At 50.2% G+C, this 24699-nt stretch overlaps 1 protein-coding gene across 3 annotated transcripts in view; it reads right to left on the reverse strand.

Annotated features, from left to right (window-relative positions):
• The window catches only part of LOC144937861 (pappalysin-1-like), a 157659-nt gene extending 135497 nt beyond the window's left edge, over window positions 1-22162 (reverse strand). For 2 of the 3 annotated variants that reach the window (XM_078865386.1, XM_078865384.1), the window contains exon 1: window positions 20532-22161. In XM_078865386.1, the coding sequence (XP_078721512.1) occupies window positions 20532-20949 (418 nt within the window). In that variant the 5' untranslated portion in view covers window positions 20950-22161. Of the gene's footprint in view, window positions 1-20531 lie in introns of all 3 variants that reach the window. The other variant, XM_078865385.1, reaches the window with a different exon arrangement.
• Window positions 22163-24699: the final 2537 nt, after the last annotated feature.

A 24699-nucleotide genomic window follows, 5' to 3' on the forward strand; every position in this document is an offset into this window, starting at 1 on the left:
GTTGTGGATTTACTCTCCAACACACCGGTGGGCTGAAGTGGTAACTAATTGGCGTTTTGTTTACGTGACAAATCCCTTAGTAATTGGCAGTGTCGGGTGGTGGAGGGTTACGACACATTTATGCTTACGCGATCTAACCCAAAAACCTTTATTATGAACAACTAAAAAAACATCACTTCTTCCGCACGCAAATTCTACGCACGGTGTCGTGAACTTACGAAGCTGAATAAATCTATGGCCCGTTGTATCGTGACTACTCGCCAAATGTGTGATTGCTACTCAACAACATCAAGGCGACTAAATGTGGTCATCAATAGTTATTAGACTCTGGTGCCATCAAAGCACAAGTTGCACAGTTTTAACTCAATGTCTGTTAGGGCTCCGTGGTGTATACTGCAGTGTCCAACTATGATTTAGTCGATCTCTCTTTGGACTCTCTGTCTGCCTGCTGTGAAGAAGGTCCCATTGCCAATGCGCTGCGTATTACATAATTGTCCCTCTTTAGAGCAGGCAGTGTTATTTATTAATCTGTTCATTTCTCGTTATTCGCGCCTGTACACCGCTGGCAATGCAATATCACAGGGTTTTATTCACAGTTGGAATGAGCAGCCAATGTGGAAGCAGAAATCTGCACAAGTGGTATTGTGTTGACATATACCAGAGAAAATACTTTCAACTTGGCGGATCTCATAACTCTCCTTTGGCTTTCGCCGAAGTGACTACTAGAACCGTCTCTGATCGGCACATGGCGTCTGCTGAAAGCCAGGGTAACGACACAGAAATCGCCGTCACCTCATCGAAAATGAGCGATCGTCGCGGTGAGACCGACGCGCTGCGTGCGGATTTCACGAGCGAAGTCGTTGGGCGCAGCGTGAGTTGTTACCCCAACGTTCCAAGCAGCATGGGTGCAGGCACGGCCAGGCACCGTTACAAACATCCACGACCCCTCCAGACAAAGCAGCCTGCCACCAACCCCACCACCCGCCCCGCGTCCATAAAACAAATCCCAAAAGCACAGACTTCTTTTTAATCAAAAGAGAAACGTCGTCCCTTTTTGTTCCATCACATTATTGCAATTAACCGACCGGAATGGCTGAATGAAAAAAAAGCACGTGGCAAAGCCGGCTTTCTCAGAAAGAGAGAAAGAAAAAAAACGGAGGGTGTTTTTATTTTATTTTAAAAGCATTTATTTTATTATTGCGTGGAAGCCGCAGCATCTGATTGTGACTGCGCATTACAACGCGGCGTCACGTAACGGAATGTCCTGTGCCTCGATGTTCGCATCGTAAGAATGCTGGCGCGTGGCGGCGGTGGCGGCGGAGCTGAGAGAGCCAAGCATCGGGTGGCCCGTTGACACCGCCGCTTTGTTAACTCGAACGGCTCCGCCAAAGTGGGCCCACGTCGTCCTTCCGCTCAACGCACGCACGCGGAGCAGTCGAGACATGAATCGGTGACAAGGAGAAAAAACCTGCTGAATTGTAATATAAGAGTCAAAAATTAATTATTCGGCAAGCGAGCGTTGATGCGGAGGGGGTCATCTCCTGCTTGAAAGCTCTGAGCGAGTGGTGGACAGTCCACATTCCTTTGGCGGGGGTGAGTCTCTCCATAGGACCACCACGATTGACATCTCTAAAAAGTAGCACTGATGTTGTTGACCCCAGAGGGATGATAGGATGAGTCAGCCCCCAACCAAGATGTTAAACTTATATCATCACGTAATTTATTCTAATCGCTTTAGCTACCAAGCCGACATTGCAATTTACAGGTATACTTATGAGCAGCACTCCGTCCTGTTGCTCTAAATATGAATACAACATATTTTATTACTTGCCTATTGGCTTTCCAGACGAACGTTTTTAAAAAAAAACATAATTTGATCAAACAAGGCAAGGTTTGGACTGGTTTCGACCTTCTGGGTCTCATCAGCAGAATCAGGCTTGTGAAACAAATACTGCCGGATTACCAGATGTTAGTAACAAAGGCAATCCATTCCATATGAACTATGAGTGTGTATGCATTTAATGCAATATGTGTGCACATTCCCAGACATTACGAGTTGCGTCTGACTATAGTGTGAAAAATCTATGAATAACAATCACATTGGCGGTGCCCAAGCCTGCTCCTTTGTATCTAAGCCTACGCAAAGAAATGTACCCGTTCATGTGTATGCATGTTGAACTTCTTTCGTACCGTACATAACCAAGGTCGGTGCGCTTCTGGCTAAACCACCCCGTATGTGCCCAATCTCGTGAGGTCTCAGAAGCTAAGCTGGTTTTGAGCCTGGAGAGTAATAGCGCCTACATAGTGCTTGATTAAATGACCTCCATACAAAAAAACAACACGCGCGAAAAGGCTCTATTATATTATTGTTATTATTACGTACAAAGGCACAAATCCTCACGTATAGCTGTTAACAGACTGTTGGGGTAAATTCTGTTCATGAACATTTAATGAATGCCGGCACGGAACACGAGGGGGGTGGGTGGCGAGCACCCACCCGGCCACCTTTGTCTCCCCAGTAGTAATGTTTACACACTGCATCACGTTCTCTGAATCGACCAAGGAGATGCCTTGGACCGGTTCAGATATTAGTCACAAATGTTGTGCTTGTGAGCGGAAATCAGACTCGGGTCGTTGGGTTCATAGTACAGTGCGCTAACCACTATACAACCTCTCCCTACTCATATATATACTATGCACAGTACATATATACAAAGATGTTTGGTGTTCCAGAAACTACAGATTAGTCCATGGGCGAGAGCAGAAATTGGTACTACCTAAAGAAGCAAAACTTAAGTCGTTCCGATTAATTAACGTGGCTAATGAGAGTGAATTACTTGATAACTCACTCATTTCGAATTGTTATAGCATAATTCACTGCGTCTGGCCACGTAGCAAACAAAAAAAGCTTGACACCATTAAAAGTGATGTCACCACAGGTGGTAGCGACATGAACCAACAAGATCCCTCAGAACCTCGGTCTTTTAGTCGTCGCAAGGGCCAGGACCAAAACTCGTGGGGAAGATGGCCTTCAGTGTGTGTGGTCCACGTCTGTGGGAGGGCCTCACAATCATCTTCTTGGTTCTTTCGGTAAAGTCACGTAGAAGGGAAATAATAAAATAATAAAAATAATAAAACATTATAAAATAATTCTCACGACGTTTCGGCCACAACGCAAGCAGCCGTCCTCCGGTGAAGAACAGGTCTGTCGGGAAGACAGCGTCTGAATGAAACACCCCAGGCTTGGAGCGTATATTTAAGCTGGGTTGAAGGGGGAAGAGCGCCTTGACAAAATAATTTGCATATCAAGAGGAATTTAGCATATTTATGGGAAATGCAGATATGGGATTAGTACTACGTGTGAAATGCGTAGGAGGTGGGTGGGGGGTTTCAAAGTCATATTATGCCCGTGCATTATGCAGGATTAGCAGCATCAAAGGGAGGGGATAAGGGTAGCATTAATAAGGCCTCGCAATCGTTAAGCAATTTAAAGTTGAATCTAAAAACTTTCCTTTTTAAACTTGCTTTTACTTAAGATTATTTTATAGCGTATTTTTTTAACATGCCTTCGTTATCAAATTATTATAATGCAATTTAGTTTTGTAATGGAAATTGCTTTTCTTCTTGTTGCGATTTCGTCTTTTAACAATGTTTAAAAAATTTTCTGTACAGCACTTTGAATTGCATTTTTTGCACGAAATATACTGCCACGGGAATACAGACTTGAGTGATTGATCTGGCCTGGGCTCATGGAAGCGGCGTGCAGAACTCCGGGAGAGGTGAATCAGCGGCAGTGCGGCTCTAACGATCGGAAAGGGTTTGCGACTTCACATCCTTGTTGGGGGGTTGACTCAGCCCATCATCTCTCTGGAGTCGTTAAAAACGGGTACCACTTTTTTTTTTGGGGGGTGGGGGGAGGAAGGTAACAGTGGTTGTTTCATGGCGTGACTCGCTCACGCAACAAAGGAATGTGGAATTACCACCATTGGCCCTGTGCTGTAAGGCAGAAGATGAGATCTGAACCTCATTGCTCACGTGAGCAGGGCATCACTTGTTCGGAGTAAATAATGATTATAAATGTATCAATGGATATGGGAACGTAACATTAAACCGTAATTTATTGCTGTCCTTCCTTACGACTTCACCGTTAATAGTTCGTGGTGGATCTGTGGTTGACTGAGGCTGATAAAATTCCATGCTCTGCGTCAAAATCACATTGAGGGACATCAAGAAAGCCACGTGTTTTGAGACCACAATAGTTTGGAAAAAGCAGTGGAAAGTGGGAGGATGGCATTGACATCGTTGCATATTTCGATTATAATGTGTTTTGTACGTGAGAGAAAGCCCTCTTACTATTGCATTTCTTGGCATTTTTTCGTTACTGTGGTCAGCAAAAAAAAAGACATCCGCACCACTATTTAAGCTGGTTGAATTATGGGATGTGGTACAACACTTGAAGATGGAGCATGCTGTCTCTCTGCCAGCATTCGAGTTTGACAAAACCATTTGCGCTGTCTATCACTAAACAACGATTCAAGAAAGGGAAGGACGCACAGGTTCACCCAGGACATGCAGCGAGCGATCGTCCAACGTTTCGGGAACAAGCGTCCGACATAAGATGTCATCACGTGGATACCTTGTGTACACACGGAGATCCACGGATGCTTCACGGCGTGAATGTGTTGAACAGGTCAACACAAGGGAAACTTCTCATCAACAACCGTCCACTGTCACCCGTTGGCTGAAACTCGTGAGTGAGTATCAGAGCTGAAGGTCATTCTATAAGAGTTGCTATTTCATCCATACGACATCATCGTCATAAGATATCTACCAATTTTCATCAGTCCACCTGCCTAACAAGTGACACCAGAATTACGCAATGACTCAAGCACCGTATTTAGACCACACACTGACTGCAGCGGTGAAGTATGATCAAAACAAAACAGGCAGCAGAGATGCACTGTGTGGAAGAGGCCCTCATCCAACAGCGGACAAACAAAGGGCGGTGAAATATAATGATTACCTTACGTAACTATTTTTTTCATTTTGTCTCAAAAATGCATGGCTAAAAATAAAACACATGTTCAAAAAGCACATGAAGCAAAGCGTGCGTGCTTTTGTGAATCTATTTTTTGCGCTGGTTATCCTGATTAAAGGCGGCAATAAATCATCTACTTCGTAAAAAAAGAAAGCAGCACAGAGTGAAGTTTAAAAAAAAAATGTAATGCAGATTAATGGGGATCGTATGAATCTCTCTAATTAGACAAACATTTCCAGTCAAAAAGTGGAACCTTTGCTTTGAGCAGCATTTCGCGACCTTTACGAGCCCCCCCCCCCAGCCTCATTTATGTTTGGCATTACGCTTAATTTCTGGTCCCTTTTAACCCATCCGACACCGGGCCACCTCGTCACACCTTGTTAAGCCTCTCACATTTTTCAGCAGCTAGGGAGCCACTAAATTTAGAACAACAACAAAAAAAAACGGATTGATTCAGTTCTATTAAAAGACCTCGCCCCGGCTCTTTTCACTCGACCGACCGAATTTCCTCTGAACCTATTTTTTTGTTACCACTGGCTTCATAACGATACACTAATGAGCGGAAAAGGGACCCCTGATACACGTTTTGCTGGCCTCGTACCAACGCGGCTGTAACAGCATCCCCTTCAATATCGAGGTTTGCAAAGCGCGGCGCGGCGCAGCGTTGAAATCCCATCTGCTCAATCCACGCAGCCTAAAACAAATGCAAAATTAATCAGTCTCCCAAGTCATTAATGCCGCGTCTAATTGAAATGCTGCAATTGAACACCTTACAATGTGGCACTTGTTAAACGTCTTATCCCCCCCCACCCCCCGCACGTGGCGGTCGAAAAAATGTTTAATGCCGGTACGCTAAAAAGGAAACGCGATCTTTGTTAGGTGACAACACCGATTCTTTTTTTTTGCAGGCAGAGGAAACGCGCGCGAATTTTTAACGGTATCGCCCAAACTATCGCAGAAGAGTGAGTGAGCTCGCACGGAACGAGTCCCTCGATCGCTGCGTCCATGGGATCGCGATAGGGTTGCAGTTGGCTCGGTGGGGAGAGGTCTTCATCCAGCAGTGGACTGGCCATGGCCGATTGATGGTGATGATGATGATGATGACCACTTATGAAATCTAACATTATTTTTATTTTCTCCAGAAGATACGGAAGAACAATTGCTGCACTTTCTCGCGTTGGATAATAAACACCACATGAATGAGAAAGGGAACGCTTAATAGTGCTCCATGTGGACACGGGTCTCTCGTAACACATTTATTAGGTGCGCATAAATGTCCTCACTACCTCTTTATGGTCCAGATTCCGGCAATGTCTCCTGACTCGGGGCTCTGTTGGCGGATGTTGTTTTTACGAACAGTTAAGAATTGTTAATCATTCCGCTTCACCGGGTGCCAACGCGACCAGAAGTCGTGGAGGAGGCAATTCGAGAAAGGCGCGAGCACCGATTTCTTTGACGTGCACGGTAACTATCTATCTTTTTAAACTTTCTTTATTTTACCAGCAAAGGCCCAAGGAGCGATGCAGCTCTTTTTTAGAAGCGATCCGACGCAGAAGATCTGGATTTGATCTTCCACGAAGCTCATCGTCCACCCTAAATCGAATCGACTGTACACAAGCCATGGCGGATGCGGATATCTGATGCACAATTGGAAAATAAAAAAAACTCTTGCGACCGTGATCATCCGGAACAGACCGTGCAACGTATAACGACGCAAGGCACGATCCACAAATACGAAGGAGACATCACAGCGATACCCTCTTCTGCTCCTGATGCGGTTGTCTGGCTTGACCGCCTGAGTGTGAAATCTTAGTTGTTGCTCTGCATCTACATCAGTTGTGTGAAAGACGAAGAATCGACCTGGCCGCTAAAGATAGCCCAACGAATTGGGCTTATCGCGTGGAAATGTTAAGCAGCCAAACATTCTAAACGCTCGTCGATTCTAAATGCGGAGGGAAAAACCGGAGGACCCCAGAGAAAAAATCCACGCGACCACGGGGAAAGCATGCAAACTCCACATATACAGCAGGCATCAGGGTCGGAATCGAACCCACGATCACCTGTGCACCAGACGAGATAGTTGACATCTCCTAGCCACCGCGGTGCCCTAACGTTTCTGATTTGCCCGCTGACGACTTACACGCGCGCCTACTGCCTCACCCGCTACTACAAGTCATTACGCACATTCCAAAGCTGTGCCAAAACATCCTTTTAAGAAACACCGATGAGGCACCCATGCATCTGTTCCCTCCAATCAAATCCACGGTCATTCTGCTGCTTCAGTCGCAAGCGTTGTATTTATCAGCTGCGTATTTTTCGTAGGGTTTTTTTGCTGTTTTGTTTAGTGTTAAAACACCGGGCGATTGTGAGTTCGCCTAAGCAAAAACAGACGGTGCGATGATGTTAATTTATCTGACTCATAGTTTATCTTCCACAAGATGAGCTATTGTCTATTGCATCACCAGCCATCTGCGTCTTCGGGCAAGTCCCGCGTGGCATGCCATCCCCCCACACACGCTCAGTGTAAACAGCCTCAAGTGGTCGCATTCAATTATCATTCTCCAATGGATCCAGCGGCGTGGCATATTCTATGCGCATTCGCCTGCCCAAGTGTTAACACCCGTGTTTTTTGTTTTCCGTGTTGTACGCTTATTTACCAATTCATATTCGTTTACTTTGGGGAGGGCGGCGGCGGGGGGGGGGCGGAGGGTTTATGCTATCGGACGAACGTGTCCTATCAAGCATAAACAAAGTCAAGGTGCGAACGCTGCAACTTCACGCTGGCGCCGCTGCCGGCGAAAGGGCCTCCACATGAGGGCAGCTCGAGAGAACGCTCGCGATGTGGGTATTTGGTCTTCCTCTGTCCACTCTGGCCAGACGCCATCGAACGGATGTGGACTACTGCCCACAATCCATCCCGCCGCGTACGACCCCGCTGATGGACCAACTCTACCGTACCCATTGAAACTGCCGAGTGGCACATCGGCGCTGGATTCAAAACAAGACTGAGCATCGTTGCTGTGACTGCCAAGCCGAGGGATCAAATCGAACCTGCGACCTCTGGTTTACAATGTAAGTGCGCCGACCGTTAACACGGCGGCAACATATCCCTTTGGTGTCCTATCAACGTGCTCAATCTTAAGCGCTTTTGCACAACAAGAACAACAGCCACCATTTGCCACTGGGTGGCGGCGTCGTGACCATGGGAGCTTGTGCCAGGCTAGGTGCACCTTGAAGCCATGTAAAGTGTGGAGGGCTTTCTGGCAGGTCGTGGGACAGAACCCAGGTGTTACGGATCGACTGATTGAGGTGACTGACGGGGGCACCGTACGTACTCCTCACAGTAAGCCAACTGGCTGCAATTTAGCCGCCCGGCGCGCTCCGCTCGTTGTTGTGAGCATCGCTTCTCTGCCCTCGGCTGTTGCTGGAGGGTGACTGCCTCCAACTGCCCAGTGGTGACCTTCACGAGCCTCTTGCACAGAGGCCGATCTTGACACCGCTGGTGCCGGTCATCGGCAAGTGCAATCAGCTCCACATCCTTCTGAACCGCATCAGCCTATCCCTCTCTAGCCTGTGCCGTACCCATTGTAGCCCCCTCGATTGAGCCAAACAGAAGCTGTTTGGGCATGTGGTGGCTGGGCATGCGGGGCTCCATGGCCCAGCCAATGCAGCCCCGCCTGCCGGAGGAGCTCACTGGTGGGACTGTGTCCAGATGTTTCAAGGATCTATGAGCTCCTCACACAATCCAGCCTAGTTAAACCCAGGAAGGGATCGAAGGCAGGCCAGCTTGAATGTTTCCAATGGGCACATATGTTCCTTCAAAGGGGGTTCATTTTTTCGCAAAGCATGAATAATTGGGTGGCATAGCTGTAGCCAAGAAGACTCGGGACTTCGCACGGAGTGATTGCGCAGGTAGCTGACACACAGTATTGGGCAGCTGATGAAAAGATGCCACTCAGCTGATTGGGAGTGAAACCTCCTCTGCAAAACTGTAGCTGGTCATAAGCACATTGCGGCAGGTATGGAAACTTCTCCACTCACTTCGCAACTGCCCAATCACTCATGGATAATTGAGGGGGGCGGAGTATTTAATGACATAAAATACACACGCAGGTGCTTTGTTGTTGTGGGACTGACGCTAAGGCCCCATCTCTTAGTGGCATGCTCCAGGTTCAGCAGTGGAGTCTACAAACACATTCTCAGAGTGAGTAGCAATTACCAGATCATCAGCATACGTAAAATAGTTGACTGCACCTGTGTGTCAATCAGCCTCCCACTCTACATGTACCAGATGGAAATTCCACTGCTTTAGCCATAAAAAATTGTCTCCAAATACGTGGTCCAAAAATATGTTAAATAGTGTAGTGGCGAAAGGCCATCCTTATTGCACCACCAGGTGAATATACATGTCTCCCAGCCACACAGCTTTACCTGAGCCTGTCCACAAACATGAAGATCCTTAATGATTGTGAGCAGCGGGTCAGAGACCCCGAAAGAACAAAGCATAACTCAAAGCCCTGGCCTATTGATGGTCTCCTATATCTTGACCAGTTCAATAAAGAAGACGTGTAGATGCTTTTGAAATTCCCTAAACCTCTTCAGTAGTAGACAGACAGAAAATATGGCATCTGTGCAGGACCACCCCAGTCTAAAAGCACATTGCAGCTCAGCATGCCTTTCCAAAGTGTTCCTGGCAAGACAATGTAGAACAATACTTGCCAGAATCTTTCCCAGCACACTGAGGAGGGAAATGCCCCGGTAGTTGTCATAATCGCGTCTTAAAAAGGGGGACCACCAGGGCATCCTTACAATCCTGCAGAACGAGTCCTATGGACTAGACAGTTGTAATTAAGTCATATAGGGCACCCTGCACACAATTGCCACCCTCCATCAGCAGTTTACTTGAGAGGTCATCTCTGCCCGGCAATTTACCTGGTCTCAGCCTCTAGATTGCCCTTCACAATTCCGCAACAGAAGGTACATCAGCTAGCCATTCACAGGGGGTTGGCTACTCCCTCAAATATTTTGATGCACAGCAGACCCAACAGGGTCGACCCCACATATTCCCCATGATGTCACCTGAGCTGAGGGGGAGTCCTGTCCCCCAAGACCTCACAGAAACGGTCAACAAACCTCCGAGCCTACCGCGGGGGGGTCAGAGATCGATTGGATCACCATGCTTTCTCGTAAAGGACGGTGAACAACTGTGGCGTTGCACGTTACTCTTTTGACGGAATTAGCAGCGTGACTTTTGATCGCAGGCCACCGAGGCAGCTTCGATCTCATCAGCACCTTGCGACCACGACTCACCCTTGCAGCACCGCACGGCTCCACGAAACCTCCGAGCGAGAGACGTGGCAAGCCCCGCTCGTTGTTTCGGGCGCCTGTAGCAAAGCAAGCTAAAACCGCGCCACACCGCCGCTCCCCACACGCGCGCATTTCAATCTCAATCTACCCAGTTACGTCTGTTCACCTTCAAGGGGGACCACCGCTTGAAGGTTTGCCGCCTCGGCGTTCACAATCGGCCACGGCGAGCGGCAGCGGCGATCCTGGGCCCTTGCTCTCAATTTGGAGAAAGCTCTCCGCTCGGCGACCACGAAATTACCCCCCCACCACCACCGCGCGCCACGTGTCCCCCCCCCCCCCGATTGTCTGCGCGCAGACTTGGGGGGGGATGAGGGGGCGGGGGGTGTTGGAAGTTGGGGGTGGTGGTTGGCATGAGGGGGTGGGGGGGTGGGCACACAATCGGATTCGCCTCTGTGCGTCGGAAGTGCGACAAAGCGTGAATTGCTCACTTTGTCTTGGTGGGATGTGAGCCAAAATGGCAAAAAAAAATCTCCCTCTTATTGGGTTTTTTTTTCATGGTTGTGTAGGGGGCAGCAGTGAGGGTTGGAGTGGAAGGGGTTGTAAGGCTTTGGAAGCCAGAAGGGAACCCCTTGAGTCCCCACCCACCCCTTAAACCACCAAAGTTGCACACCACCCACCAACCCTCTCCATTGCCCCACATCTCGGCAAACACCCCCACACCTACCCACCCACCGCACACACCAGAACGACCCCATTTTTTTTGGCAATTTACTCTCTGTTTTTCAGCTTCACAATAACTCAACACAATCTCTTTCCTTTGCCGACATTCCGGCGTTTGATCTTCTGCGGAGGCTCCTCGTACCACTGGCACGCTGGATAGGCCTTGGACGTTTGCTCGTAACAAAAAAAAAGGAGCCCGGTTGAATGGCCGTGAAGAGAGGAAGAGATAACACTGCACGGCCGACCCCTGGAATGCCATAAGGTGCAACTGAAATGCTCACAGAAGCACCAGCTGTAAAGGAAGACATGTGGGCAGCCTGTGTGTGTGAGAGAGTTTATTGTTCTGTTCCCTCTTGTAGATTGCATTTGTTCACTGCGTTTCCCGTCCATTTTCCCTTTCATTCATCCTTTGTCAATGAAACTGCTCGTCGCTGTGTACATTTCCTTCCTTTTCTCCACTCTGCTCACTCCGCTGTCTATTTGTTTGTCTTCTCCGTCCTGCCCCCGCCTCCGCCCTCCCCCCAGTATATTGAGGCTATTTAACGGCCCGTGAAAACCCGGAATCATAAACGCGCACTTGAGTGAGCCTCAACCTGCAACTGCCGCTCTGCCGAACCGTAACCGCGGACCGAATCACACGCAAGTCCGTGCAGCCTGCCAGAGGAAAAATCCCGCGACCTTCGGGTTGATATCCGCGGGGAGCCACGGTGGCGACTTGATATTATCCATCTCGCCTGGTGTGCAGGAGGTTGTGGGTTCGATGCCGACCCTGACGCCTCGCTGCTGTATGTTTGGAGTTTGCGTGTCTCTCTCTCTCATCATCATCACGGTGGCTAGGAGATGTTAACTACCTCGCCTGGTATGCAGGAGGTTGTGGGTTCCATGCCGACCCTGACGCCTCGCTGCTGTATGTTTGGAGTTTGCGGTGTCTCTCTGCCCGTGGTGGCGTGAATTTTTCACCGGTGCCTCCGGTTTTTTTCCCTCCGCATGCAGAAACGTGCGCTCAGACTATTTGGCTGTTATACATTTTCACCTGATAAGCCACGGCGCTGCGCCATAACTTGTGGCCAGGTGGCTTCTGAATATGAGATATACACCTAAGTGGGCCTTAACTAGAAAAATAACAAAAATTGAGAATAGTAAAAAAAAAATTAGCATGGACTAACGTCAGTGAGTAGACGATATCTCAACTGGTACTGGACTTCAAGTGCTTTTCAACCACCTGCGGACTGACCAGCATGGTGCAGTGTCGGTCACATGACCTTTATGGCCGATGGGCTATGCTGGGGACATTCATCCAGTAACTGGATTGATTGTTGTTATGATTCGTATTGAACTGTGTCATTATACCGGCAATAATAAGAGTAGCCAGTGTGTCACGTGTGCAGTGTCGCTGGGTCAGGAAGAAGATTTAAAAGCAACAAATATCGTGTTGGTCGATCCGATAACACTGGTCGACAATTTTTTAGACGTCGTCTGCTTCAGAGATTAAATGTGCTGTTAAGTATGGATTTTGATGTGCTGAATTCAAATATGACAATTTAAACAACTGATTGGCTACTGTTCTCAATATATTTAAGATAATTATTTATAGTCTTACAAAAAAAATTATGATCTACTCACGATTCTTCTTAATGATCTTGAGTTACCAACTGATCACTCAAGTTAGCCGGTTGCAGCATGTGTATTTTATTTTCAAAAATATATACGTAGAGGTGAATTAACCTTGTACCCCGATATGTTTTAGCGATGCTGCATTGGCAGTGGTGCACAAACAAAATCAACAGACCCGACACGGTCGTCAATAGCACTGGGCCCTGAAGGAGGAAAGAAATATATAATGGGTGACATTTGGTGGATTGGCCCTACTTCATATGGCCAGTTCACTTACGCGGCCTTGTCTAGAAGCATTGAAGCGGACGCGGGAGATAACTCGAGATTTAGACCAGCGTCACAGCAAAGATTGGGCTGAACGAAACAAAAGAGTCCTTTTGTTTACTAATCCGTCAGATGCCTCCAATTTAATTAGCACAGCCAGAAGCTATTGTCCTGCTTATCCCCAGGTGACTGTAGACGTAAAGAAACGATTATACTGACAGGAGCAGTTAGGAGAGGCTTGGATTCTGTTCCACTTTGTGAACCCCTTTGCTCTGACCTATAACCTCCACGTGCTTGTGTGTAATCCGTGCAGGGCGGTCAGAAAAGTGTTGCATGTCCGCAGAAAAAGGGGAGGCAAAGTCAAGATTTTATAAAAAATTACATCATTATTATCCGGCGCCGCGAGAGAAAAAAAAAACGCGCTTTGCCCACTCACGGAGCGCGCAAAACGTTCGCTATTGGTGACAGAACTTCACGAACGTTGCACGGAGATGAGAAGTTGTCACGGTGGAACGATCTCGCGAAGTGGCAGTCGAAACGATGGCGCAAGTTTCTTCAAATCCCACGGCCTCTGTCCTCCCCAGCGGTGTAAATGGCTACAACCATCACAGTCAGTCGATCGGCGGGGTCGCGTGCGGTGAGGTACAAGGTGAGTTCTCCCACCTCTCGAGAGCTCCGTCTCGTCGAGGCTCAAGCACCCGCAAGTGACATGTGAAGCGAGTTCCAGGGCTCAGATGCAGCAATTACCCCGGTTCGCGTCTCCCTATTTTGACGTCGTTTCGCAAAAAACATTGTCACTTTTTTATTTACGCCGATACCCGATTTGCGTCGCCTCAACCCCACACTCACGTCGCTGGCAGCGACGTCCGTTCTCTCTCGTTATCCCTCGCCTCACAGCATTCGCTTCCACCACATACTACCCCTGTACATCGCTTTGATTTGACGTCGTTTCGATATTCGTCGCCGCACCCTTCAGGAATGCATCCCACTCCACCGACAACTCTGACTTGAGCTTGTGGCCCAGATGCACATTGTGCAGGCGCCCAGGTACATTGCGAACATGTGGAGCCTCGGTGGTGAGGTGTTAACTACCTCTCCTGGTATGCAGGAGGTCGTTGGTTTGACCCCCAACCCTGACACCTGTATATGTGGAGTTGACACGTTATCCCCGCCGTAGCGTGGATTGTTCTCCGGGTCCTACGATTTTTCCCTCCACATTTAGAATCAACACGCGCTTCGAGTATTTGGCTGCGATACATTTCCACGTGACAGGCCACTTCGTTGAGCTATCATCTGTGGCCAGGTCGCTTCTCAAAAAGAACTAAATAATAAAAAATTAAACATAATAAAATAATTCTCACGACGTTTCGGCCACAACACAAGCAGCCTTCCTCAGGTGAAAACCAGATCTGTCGGGGAGACAGCGTCTGAATGGAGCATGAATGAATCGCATTCAGACGCTGTCTCCCCGACAGACCTGGTCTTCACCTGAGGACGGCTGCTTGCGTTGTGGCCGAAACGTCGTGAGAATTATTTTATTATGTTTATTTTTATTATTTTATTACTTCCCTTCTACGTGACTTTACCGAAAGAACCCAGAAGATGAATCCCTGCAGTCACGAAAGCTTTACATCGAAATTTAAGAACTAAATAGCTCCGTGGGCTTTACCTGGTAAAAATAAAAACAGCTTAGCTTTTTTAATATTGACCCCAGCTCACCACACGTCTCACAGCAAGAGACCCATGTGCTGCTGGCCATGATGAACTGCCAAAGTGCCTGGGGCAATCGCGGGGAGGTTAGGGGGGGAGGAGGTGGCATTACTGAGCGGCCGGGGAAGGAAGGCTCTGCCCTAACGGTGCACAGCCTTCACAATGGAGTGGGGTAATGGCAAAGCCGACAAAGCGAGAGGCATGGGGATGGAAACGAGGGTGAGGAACCCAAACTGTGGGTGCTGGCTTGGCTTGGGGCCCGCATGGACCCTAATCCAAGACTGCGGAAGACGAGAAAGTGAGGCTTGCAGCGAGATTCTTTGGAGAGAAAACTCCCCCCTCCTCCCATCCCCCGGTCGAGTTGCAACGATTAACCCCTCCTCCAGCTACTCTACGGACTCTCACTATTCTATTCGGGTTTTCTTTTCTCTTTTGGCTCGTTTTGCCCGTTTCGATTGCATCGTTTCACGTTTGGCCGCCAACTCGTTTGCGCAGTTTTGTTCATCCCCGCTAGCAAGAATGCAAAGACGCGCAAATCGTCTGTGCGTGTTTTTTCTATGTTGCAAGAATCGTAAATAATCTATTTCAAAACGCGCGAATCGATGCTGCGTATCGCGAACGCAAGGACCTCTCACGGCGACTCGTGGTGAACGTGGAAATATTTACGCGCGAGAAAAAGAAGTCTTCCTTACCGCTGTGCGCACCAGCCAATTTTGCCACGAAGCCAGCCTTGCGTCGGGCACCAAAGATGCCACCCACACGGCTACCAACCCCCCTCCACCCCCCCCCTCCCACCTCGTTTCCATTCCCGCATCAGAAAAACCCTCGGCGACCACCCTGCACGTGTCACAGGTGCCTCCTTGGGGGCAGGGGGGGACGACAGGCGGCCATCCGTTTACGGCCATCGTCCGCATGCCGAGCGTCTCCTGGGACCGAGACGTCTCAGGTACAACGGAAGATGTAGCGACGGTATGTCAGCTGCAGGTGCATCGAATCTATTTGATGCTGCGGCTTTTGTCGTGTTCCATCATTATATAGTTTTGTTTTGTGTCGCTTCTCCGTGAATGCAAAACGCGAGCTCTCTCCGGCGCATGGTTTGTACCGCACTGCCCAAGAGCCCACGTCTATCTCGCCAAAACTCGCAGCTGACTCGCGAGGCAGAGTATGGGTCAAATAAGCCCCAGAGCGGCATGGGGAGGCGCTCGCTGAGCACTAGATTCCCAACAGGGATGTGCTTGGACAAGGTACATGCACCGTGCTGCCATCTGCGGCGCGCACGAGTACTGTGTGTGTGTGTGTTGCACGTGTGGTGTCGATGCACAACTTCGATATCTGGGGCTGTGTGTCCATTAATTCTAGATTTGAAGCTTTCGTGACTGCAAGGATTCATACTCTTAGGTTTTTTCGGTAAAGTCACGTAGGTAAAAAAATAAAATAATAAAATAATAATACATTAAAATAACTAAATTAAATCACGACTTTTTGGAAGCAACACAAGCCTCCGTCATCAGGTGTAACTGCTCCAGTAAAATTACTAGCCTATTAATTGCGTCTCCCGAAAGAAAGATCACTGAACGAACTTTGCGAAGCCCCCTTTTTTTCCCGTCAATCCGCTGCCGGATGAGGGCTCCCCCTCGCCATGCGTGCTGTGGCGGCTACGTGACCGCACTTCACCTCCCCGGTAGGTGGGGGTTAGCGAAGGCGTGGCGCATAGACGCGGGAGCGTAGTACAGTACAATGGGTTTTTTGTCCCACTGCCCTCCGCTGCCCACACGGTAGCTCCACCGCAACCTAAAGCACCCATCATCTTTTTTTATTTTTGCACGTTTGCTTGCCCATCGGGAGCGCTGGCCAGACTCGAGCTAACCACGTCTCCCAAGATCCGTGAAAGGTTACGGAGGAGGGGGAGGAGGGCGGGGGGTGTTCGCAAGTCTGGGTGATTCGGTCATATAATGTGACAACTCTATTAAAGGCTTCCACATACAACAAATTACATTGGTTGCTCAATATCAGCCACTCGTGATCCAATGTGCCAACCGCTAACCGCAGCGGGAGCCAGCCGCCGACCGTGCCGCCCACGCAACACGCAGCTCTTGGCGGTTATCGGGGCATGCTTTGGACCTCGGCGCGAGAAAGCGCTAGAATTGAAACCTTGGCGGGTTTGACATCTTACGGTCGTCGTCATCTGCCTGGTGCCGGCCAGCCAGCAGTCGGCCAGCCAGGAACGGACTGACGTTGTCGCTTTCCGGCATCATCAACACAGCGATAATAATACTGGTGGTGGCGGTGGCGGTGATGAAGATGGAAGGTGTTTGCTCAGAGAAACCTCGTTTCGAGGATTCAATACTCATTTACAGGAGGGGGGGTTCGGCATTTGTGAAGGTTGCCCACTTCCCATTGAAATGAGCGTTTGGCCACGAGTGCACCAGAAAACGGTGTCATAATTGCAGATTGTGGCGCACTCGGATGCCTTTGTGGGACACATGGCATCTAGGCATGTAGGTAGGCGGGTAGATAGGCATGCAGATGTGTAGGTGGGTAAGTATAATTATTTGCGGGCAGGTAGGTGAAAAGATGGGTAGGAAGGCAGGCAGATAGATAATAAAGTAGGTATGTAGGTGCACGGGTAGGCAGATACACAATTATGCAGGAAGGCAGATAGGCAGATAAAACGATAGGTAAGTGGGTATGAAGGTAGGCAGATAGCCAGATAGGTATGTGGGCAGGTAGGCACGTAGGCAGGTAAAATGATAGATATACATTTAGGTATGCAGGCATATATGTAGGCAGGCAGATAGGTAGGTAAATACAATGATAGGTAAGTAGGTCTGAAGGTATGCAGGGTAGACAGGTGGGTAGGTAAATGATGGGTAATTAGGCAGATAAAGTAATAAGAGACAGTTAAATATGTAGGCAGATAGGTAGCTGGGTGGGTAGGTATTTTGTATCCTTTATTTCAACGATGATGATTATAGCAACATGTATTTCTTCCCCCCAGTGAGACCTGGCATGTTTTACCAATAAAGTGATGTTCGCATCCACTTACATTCCTATCCAATGCACCAATCTATAGGGTACACTTACACGTGGACCTCTGACTGCCTGCAGGCTAAATGCATTTGTCTAATGGGTGGGGGGGGGGGACGGTGACTTTATTGCAAGTGTCAGAATGTTTCCCGAGCAGGTGTCTTTTTCCTAAATAGATCATGAACACGTAGACCCGAGAGAGAAAACACGCAGATCAGAGACACCATATTCTTGGTTCTTTCGGTAAAGTCACGTAGAAGGGAAATAATAAAATAATATAAATATAAAACAATAAATGTAAAAAAATAATATTATTTTATTATTTCCCTTCTACGTGACTTTATCGAAAGAACCAAGAATATGAATCCCTGCAGTCACGAAAGCTATAAATCAAAATCAGAGACACCGTCACACAATACATCGACCGGCACGAAACGCGCGTAGCCTCGGGCAGGAGGAGCCAACGGACGACGGCTCCGGTTTGGTGGACGCGACAGAGCGGCAGCCACAACGAGCGTCGCCGCTCCAACAACAACAACAAAAACGCCACGAGGGGAATGCCAACGGCATCGGGGAGGACTTCACCCCAGCAGTGAGCAGTGGATAGATAATGGCTCACGATGATGATGATGATGATTATAGGTAGGAGCTAGACGGACGCATTTTGGCGTCGCCGCTCCAACAACAACAACAAAAACAACGCCACGAGGGGGATGCCAATGGCATCGGAGAGGACTTCACCCCAGCAGTGAGCAGTGGATAGATAATGGCTCACGATGATGATGATGATGACGACGCTTGCGAATTATGCATGTGAAAATTAACAGCGCCGGGGAGAGGGGGGGATGTGGTAGGCAATGAAGGCTGAAGAGACCACGGTAAAGCAAGTCCCTGCCCGAGTTTTCAGAAGAGAATGTCTACACAGAGCGCGAGGTGGTGGCGAGGCGCGTGGTGGCTTTCGCGTGCCTCCCACTCGCCATGCTGTCAGCACCGTTCATCACGAGGAGGCTTCTTATCAGCCCTATTGAATGAAATAGGGACCTCTGCCCAAATCCTGTTCCCTCCCCTCTCCCCACTCCCCCCCACCTGCACACCACCCCTCGCAAGCCAGCACCTGGGTCCCTCCATCCCCGTGTGCCCCAGGTGCAGTTGCACCACCTGCACGCTCGACGTCCACAACCACCGCCTCACAAGCGCTGCACACCTGGCAGAGCCGGGGGGGATTTTAAAAAGTGAAAGAAAGAAAAAAACACCCCGAAGCGGATCGAGATACCTTAGCACACGCGACCTGCACGGGACGGCACTCGACGCTTAGTGACTAAAAAAAATGATTTCAAAAGGAGAACGCGCACAAGGACGGGGAGATCGTCGCATCGACCGTACACAGAGGGTCGCCAGACGTGATGGTGGCCACGGTGGTCGGGTCGAGACTAGCAGCGGAGTGGCAGCCCCCGAGAGGGACGCACACGGCGGAGACGGAGCGATGGAATCCCACAACGCGAGCGATAAACGTCACGAGATTTTGCACGAGGGTTAACATTGCTCGGAGTTCATCTCCTTCGTGATAAAAAATATATGTAATGGATAAATGATTAAATGTTTTGGCCGACGTTGTGAAAAGATGTACTGTACATTATTCACTATGTGTGGAATCGAGGAAAATTTGCATTATTCAGTTAATTTTGAGCTCTTGAAAAGGCACTTAGTGTTGACATATCGTTCATTATTAAGCTCCTTACCCAGGAAAATCTGAAGCCACGTGACTTAAACGGACAGAACAAAAATGTGTGATGCTATGATGCGCATGCCCTATATTGCACTTGTGAGTCACTTAAAAGTAACTTTAAATATCCAGTGTCGAAAAAGTTTCCTGCTGGAAGGAAAACCCGAATTCACGTGATGTTGGGAATCAGTGCATCGTAAAAAAATGTTTGAGTTATATTAATCTCAGCTTGACACTCATTAAAACACCAAATTGGCCAAGCATCTTCTTGCAGGGTTTTGCATTTAATAATGAAATTCCCCTTTGTCAACTGGGACATAAACCTCACCGACTCTGAAGAGTCCTTTTCACGAGGGTCCTGCATTTGGACGTTTGGCCAATTCCATTTAATGAGCGTCTTGAGACTCGGCGGAGGCTTCCTTGGCTCAGTCAATGACATTATCGTTATTATTGCAGTTTTTTTAGGGGTTTCCGGCGTAATCCCTCCTCCAAATGAACAGTGCTCGCATACCCAGCCAGAGTGCAAGTGTCCACCCCCCCCCGCCCGCACTTTACACACGCAAAGACAAAGATCCCCCGTATAGCCTCAACGGACTGTTGGGGCAAGTGCTGTTAGCGGGCACCCGATGAAGAGCGGCATACCGGCGCGCACACAAACACAACTCCACCGCACATGGCATTAAAGCAAGTAGCGCTGAAGCCATGAACGAATCGGTCACGACGAGAGAGAGAGAGAGACAGACAAGAATAATAAGTCAGCAATAGAGAGACAGACGCAGAGACATGCGCTAGGAAGGTGCCATTGCCCGAAACGTCGCCTATAACAAAAATATATTTTACGTCCTTTTCAGGTCACGGTGGTAATTGACGAATGTGGTTCAATTGCATCGCTAATTCGCGCTCGCGGTATCACGCAACAAAACATTTGCTTACATTTTAAGACCGACGTACGGACTGACAAACAGACGGGCGAGGGAGGGAGCGAGGGAGACGCACTGGAGGTGATCGCGACGAGAGCACGGAGCTTCCCAAGTCGGCGGTGTGGAAGGGAAGTGACGGGGGGGGGGTGCTGGTGGTGGGGATGACGCGAGAGATATTTACGCGCAAAAATGTGATCGTACGGCTTACCGGTTATGACCGCGGGGTTGTTCTGCCCTCCCTCGGGACTGGCCCAGACTTCCACGGTGAACGAGGACCTGGGAAGCCCTCCGGGCACGCGGCTTGCGCGCCTCTTCAGCTGCTCCCGCCTGCCGGAGAAGTAGAGCGACACAGCGTGCGGGTGACGGTGTCCACGCGTCGCCGCGTCCGCCGCCGCCGTGACGGAGTGCGGCTCGGGCCGGTGTCCCCTGGGCGAGTGGCGAGGGTAGCGGCTGAGCGGGTGGTGGTGGTGGTGGAGCGAGCGACGGCCGCGGGACAGCCGCGTCTCGCAGCCCAGAGAGCCGCCCGGGGCGGCGAGAGTCAGCAGCAGGAGGACGACGCCCACGAGAAGACCCTTGCAGGCGTTACATGACGACGGCGCCGACGCCGACGCCGCCGATGTCCGCATGGCGATGTCGCCTCCAGGATTTTGGGGGGTCGGTAAAGAGAGCGGCGAGCCTTGTCGTTCTGCTCGGCCGGCAGCGAGCGTGATGGTGACGGTAGTCGTCGTGGTGGTGGTTGGTGGTGGTGGTGGTGATGAGCCAAGACTAATGCTTTTTGATGTCTGTATTACCAGTTCTGACCCGTGTAAACAGGCGGTTAAAGCGTTACTTAGAGATTGCTCTGCGAGCCAAGTTGAAGTTGCCCCGAAGGCTCAACGCTCGGATGCAAAAGCTTGGGTGAGTAAATTAAAACACGGGTGTGATTTTTTTTTTCGGAAGAGGCTTGGATTTGTTTTTAAGTATACGACGTTAAACGCAGCTGCGGCGGATTACATTGAGTGGAAAAAATATATGTGAAAATAAAAAAAAACACACACGCACAACACTACCCTGTTAATTCTTCACAATAGCAAGCACCCGTTCTGTAATAATGTAAAGTGTGTGTGTGTGTTAGTCGTCGTGTGGTCGGTCTACTAAAGGTACCGAATGCGTGAGTCTGTACGCATTAAAACAGTCCAGCCGGTCGCGACAGTCACTTATGAGCGCTCCGTGTTGGAAAGCGGCCGAGTTAGCGATTTCAAAAAAATATATATATACCGAATTCCCCCCTCCCTCCTTCCCACCATCACCACCACCAACTAACAACACCAACAATTATCATAACATGCCCAGAAATAGAGTAAACACGCCACATTCGCCTCCGTGTGTGCTCCCCCCTCGCTCCGTTGACAAGGCGCAGCGTGCCCCGGTCTCACTGGAACCACCAGCTCGGAAAATCCACCACGACCACCACCCCACAACTACGAACACCACCACCAGCACCACTATAGCACCGGTTAACACTCCACCCCCTCTCTCCCAAACCAATCCCTCTAACCCCCCGCTACCACCACCACCACCACTCCGCGCTTTTAAGAAAAAAAATTCAATGTCAGGACAAGAGCTGTAGCAGCAGCAGCAATAATCGTTGCAAGCGGCGGCAGCAGTAGTGGTTAGCAGTGATATTACTACAACAACAACGAAATAAGAGCGAGCGAGACACAGAAGGCCGTGCCGGCGTTCTCGAGCAGCAGCAGCGGCAGCAGCGCCGAGCAGAGAGGATTTGGGCAGCACGGAGCCGAGAGCGCGGACTTGTAACGGGGCAGTAAACAAGCGATCTGAAATCGGCTTCCCCAGGGGAACTCCGCCACTCCCTACCCTACCCCCTCTAGCCGGCCTCTCTCCCTCCCTCCTCTCTCGCTCGCTCACCCCCCTCCCCACCACTTCTAACCCCCCTCAACCCCCCCCCAACCTTCATCCCACACCACCACCACCACCACACACCACACCCCCCGCTTCCCCACCACCACCACCACCACCCCCTGCTCGCTCCCTCTCCCCTCCCCGCCCCGCTCCCTTCACCGTACGGTCTAACAATCAATCAGTCTCTGTGCAGAGCCCGGCCAACGCCGTGCGTGTTTGACGAGAACTCTGTGGCTCTTATCTCGCGGCTTGCCCCCCCCACCACCCCCCCCCCGGCGCATCTCCTCTCGCACCCGGTACGGGGAACGAGTGAACGCGCTCTCAACTCTCTGCCTTGTCCCGTTCACATCCCACCCACCAACTCCATCCTCACCCCCACGCGCCCCCACCCCCCCCCCCTTAATGCGAGAGGAGCAAGTGCGGTGTGGATGAGTAGAGGAGGAGTGTCGCTTTGCTGGCAGAGACTCAAGTTTATCGCGCAGACTTGCTTGCTTTCGCCTCCTGTGGATGTTACCCCCAGGGAGGCGCTTAGAGGGGGGGGAGGGGATTCTTCACTGCTGCTATCTCTCTCTCGTCCTTCGCGTGTGTCTGTGTGTCTGTGTATGTGTGTGTCTGTCTCTGTGTGTCTGTGTATGTGTGTCCGTGTGTCTGTGTGCAGTTAGCGCTACGCTGCGCTACGAACCTGGCGACCCGGGTTCGATTCCCGCTCACGGTCACCAATACCAGTGACGATCGTCTGAACCGGTCCTTGGCCTCCCCTAGGTCGACTCAGCCTCAAATGAATACCCGTTGCGATGTATGGGGAGACAAAGGAGGCCGGGCGTGGTGCTGGCCACCCACCCCCTCGTGTGCCGTGCCGGCCTTCATAGGTGCTCGCTAGCAGCACTTGCTCCTACAGTCTGTTAAGGCTACACGGGGGATCTTTGTCATATTGCGGGGAAGCGGTGGCGTAGTGCTCAGCACACCTGTGCAAAATTGCTATCCCCGCATGGAAAGCATATCCCACTGTGTGCAGACATCAGACATCAGGCTTCTGATTACTGGCTACGGCTCACATCAGTAGCGAATGGTATCTGGACCAGTCCTGTGACCCCCCCCCCTCCCATGTCGGATGGGCCTTAATTGATTACCTGATGCCACTATGTGTAGACATCGGCACACTGGTGAGACAAAGGCGGCCGGGCGTGGTCCGTCTGTGATCAATAATCATTCATCCAGAGGTGTCATCATCGTCGTCGTCGTCGTAACGGCTACACTCAACTCAGGACTCCATCTCCCCCGTTGTTTCGTTCACAAATACAAAAGATCCTCACTGGTGTTGGGGCAAGTGCTGTTAGCGAGCATCTATGAAGGCCGGCAAGGTACACGAGGGGGTGGGTGGCCAGCACCACATCCGGCCTCCTTTGCCTCCCCAGTGGCGATGTTTCCACACAGCACCAGGTACTCATTTAAGGCTGAGCCGACCTAAGGGAGGGCCCAACACCGGTCGAGATATTCGTCACCGATGCTGGTCGTAATCGTGAGCGGGAATCGAACTCGGGCCGCCCGGTCCATAGTGCAGCGCGCTAACCACTACACTACCGCTCCCCACGGACACACACACACACACACTGCATTCCCAGCCTGCGCTAAAGATATTCCAGTATTCCCTCCATCATGCCCCCCCCCCACCACTTCCCTGAGCTAAGCCCCCCCACATCCTCCACTTCGTCCCACGTCTATGGACTCCCCATTGGGAGGTCGGCGGGCTTTCTACTCATTTAAGAAAGCGGCTCGCAGGGGGGAGCCGAGTGGGGGTCGCGTTGGTGTCTCGGTGAGCTTCAAGACGGTGCAAAGTGTGCGCTAATTAACAGGCGCGCTGGCTTCCGCTCCCATTTATCAGAGAGAACTTTCCCCAGGAGAGAGAGGGAGGGAGGGAGTCATTGCGTCCCGTCTGGCAGATTAGTGTGTGTTGGAACGCCCCTAATTGAGAGAGGGAGAGAGGGCTGGGGGGGGGGGGATAACTGCGTTAGGCAAACGCGTTCCAAAGGATTCGAGCATTCTTTAGAGGGGCCCCCATATTTTTTGTCGTTTTTAAATCATATTTTTTTACTAATCGCCGAATTGTTGGCTTGTGAAAGGAGGAGATCGTGCCCAGGATCGGTTGGTATACCGCTCACCGCTGATGTTGGCCGTGACGTGGAAGTGCGCTGTCCGCTATACAGCCCTTGTGTTAAAAGTACTAATTGCATGGGGGAGGAGGGAGGGGGGGGGTGTAGCAAATTCATAATTGGAATTACGCTGAGAAGCAGACAGAGGGAACACGTGGATCAGGAGGTAATCAGAGAGGCACCGTGACAGACCCGTGGAAGCGACGAGGAAGAGGGGGGGGCATGGAGGAGGAGGAGGGAGGAGGAGGGAGGAGGAGGGAGGAGGGAGGGAGGAAGAGGGAGGGAGGAGGAGGATACACACCACAACTAAATGGGATGATGGCC

This window comes from Lampetra fluviatilis, chromosome 20, assembly GCF_964198595.1.
Source record: "Lampetra fluviatilis chromosome 20, kcLamFluv1.1, whole genome shotgun sequence".
Taxonomy (NCBI): Eukaryota; Metazoa; Chordata; class Hyperoartia; order Petromyzontiformes; family Petromyzontidae; genus Lampetra; species Lampetra fluviatilis.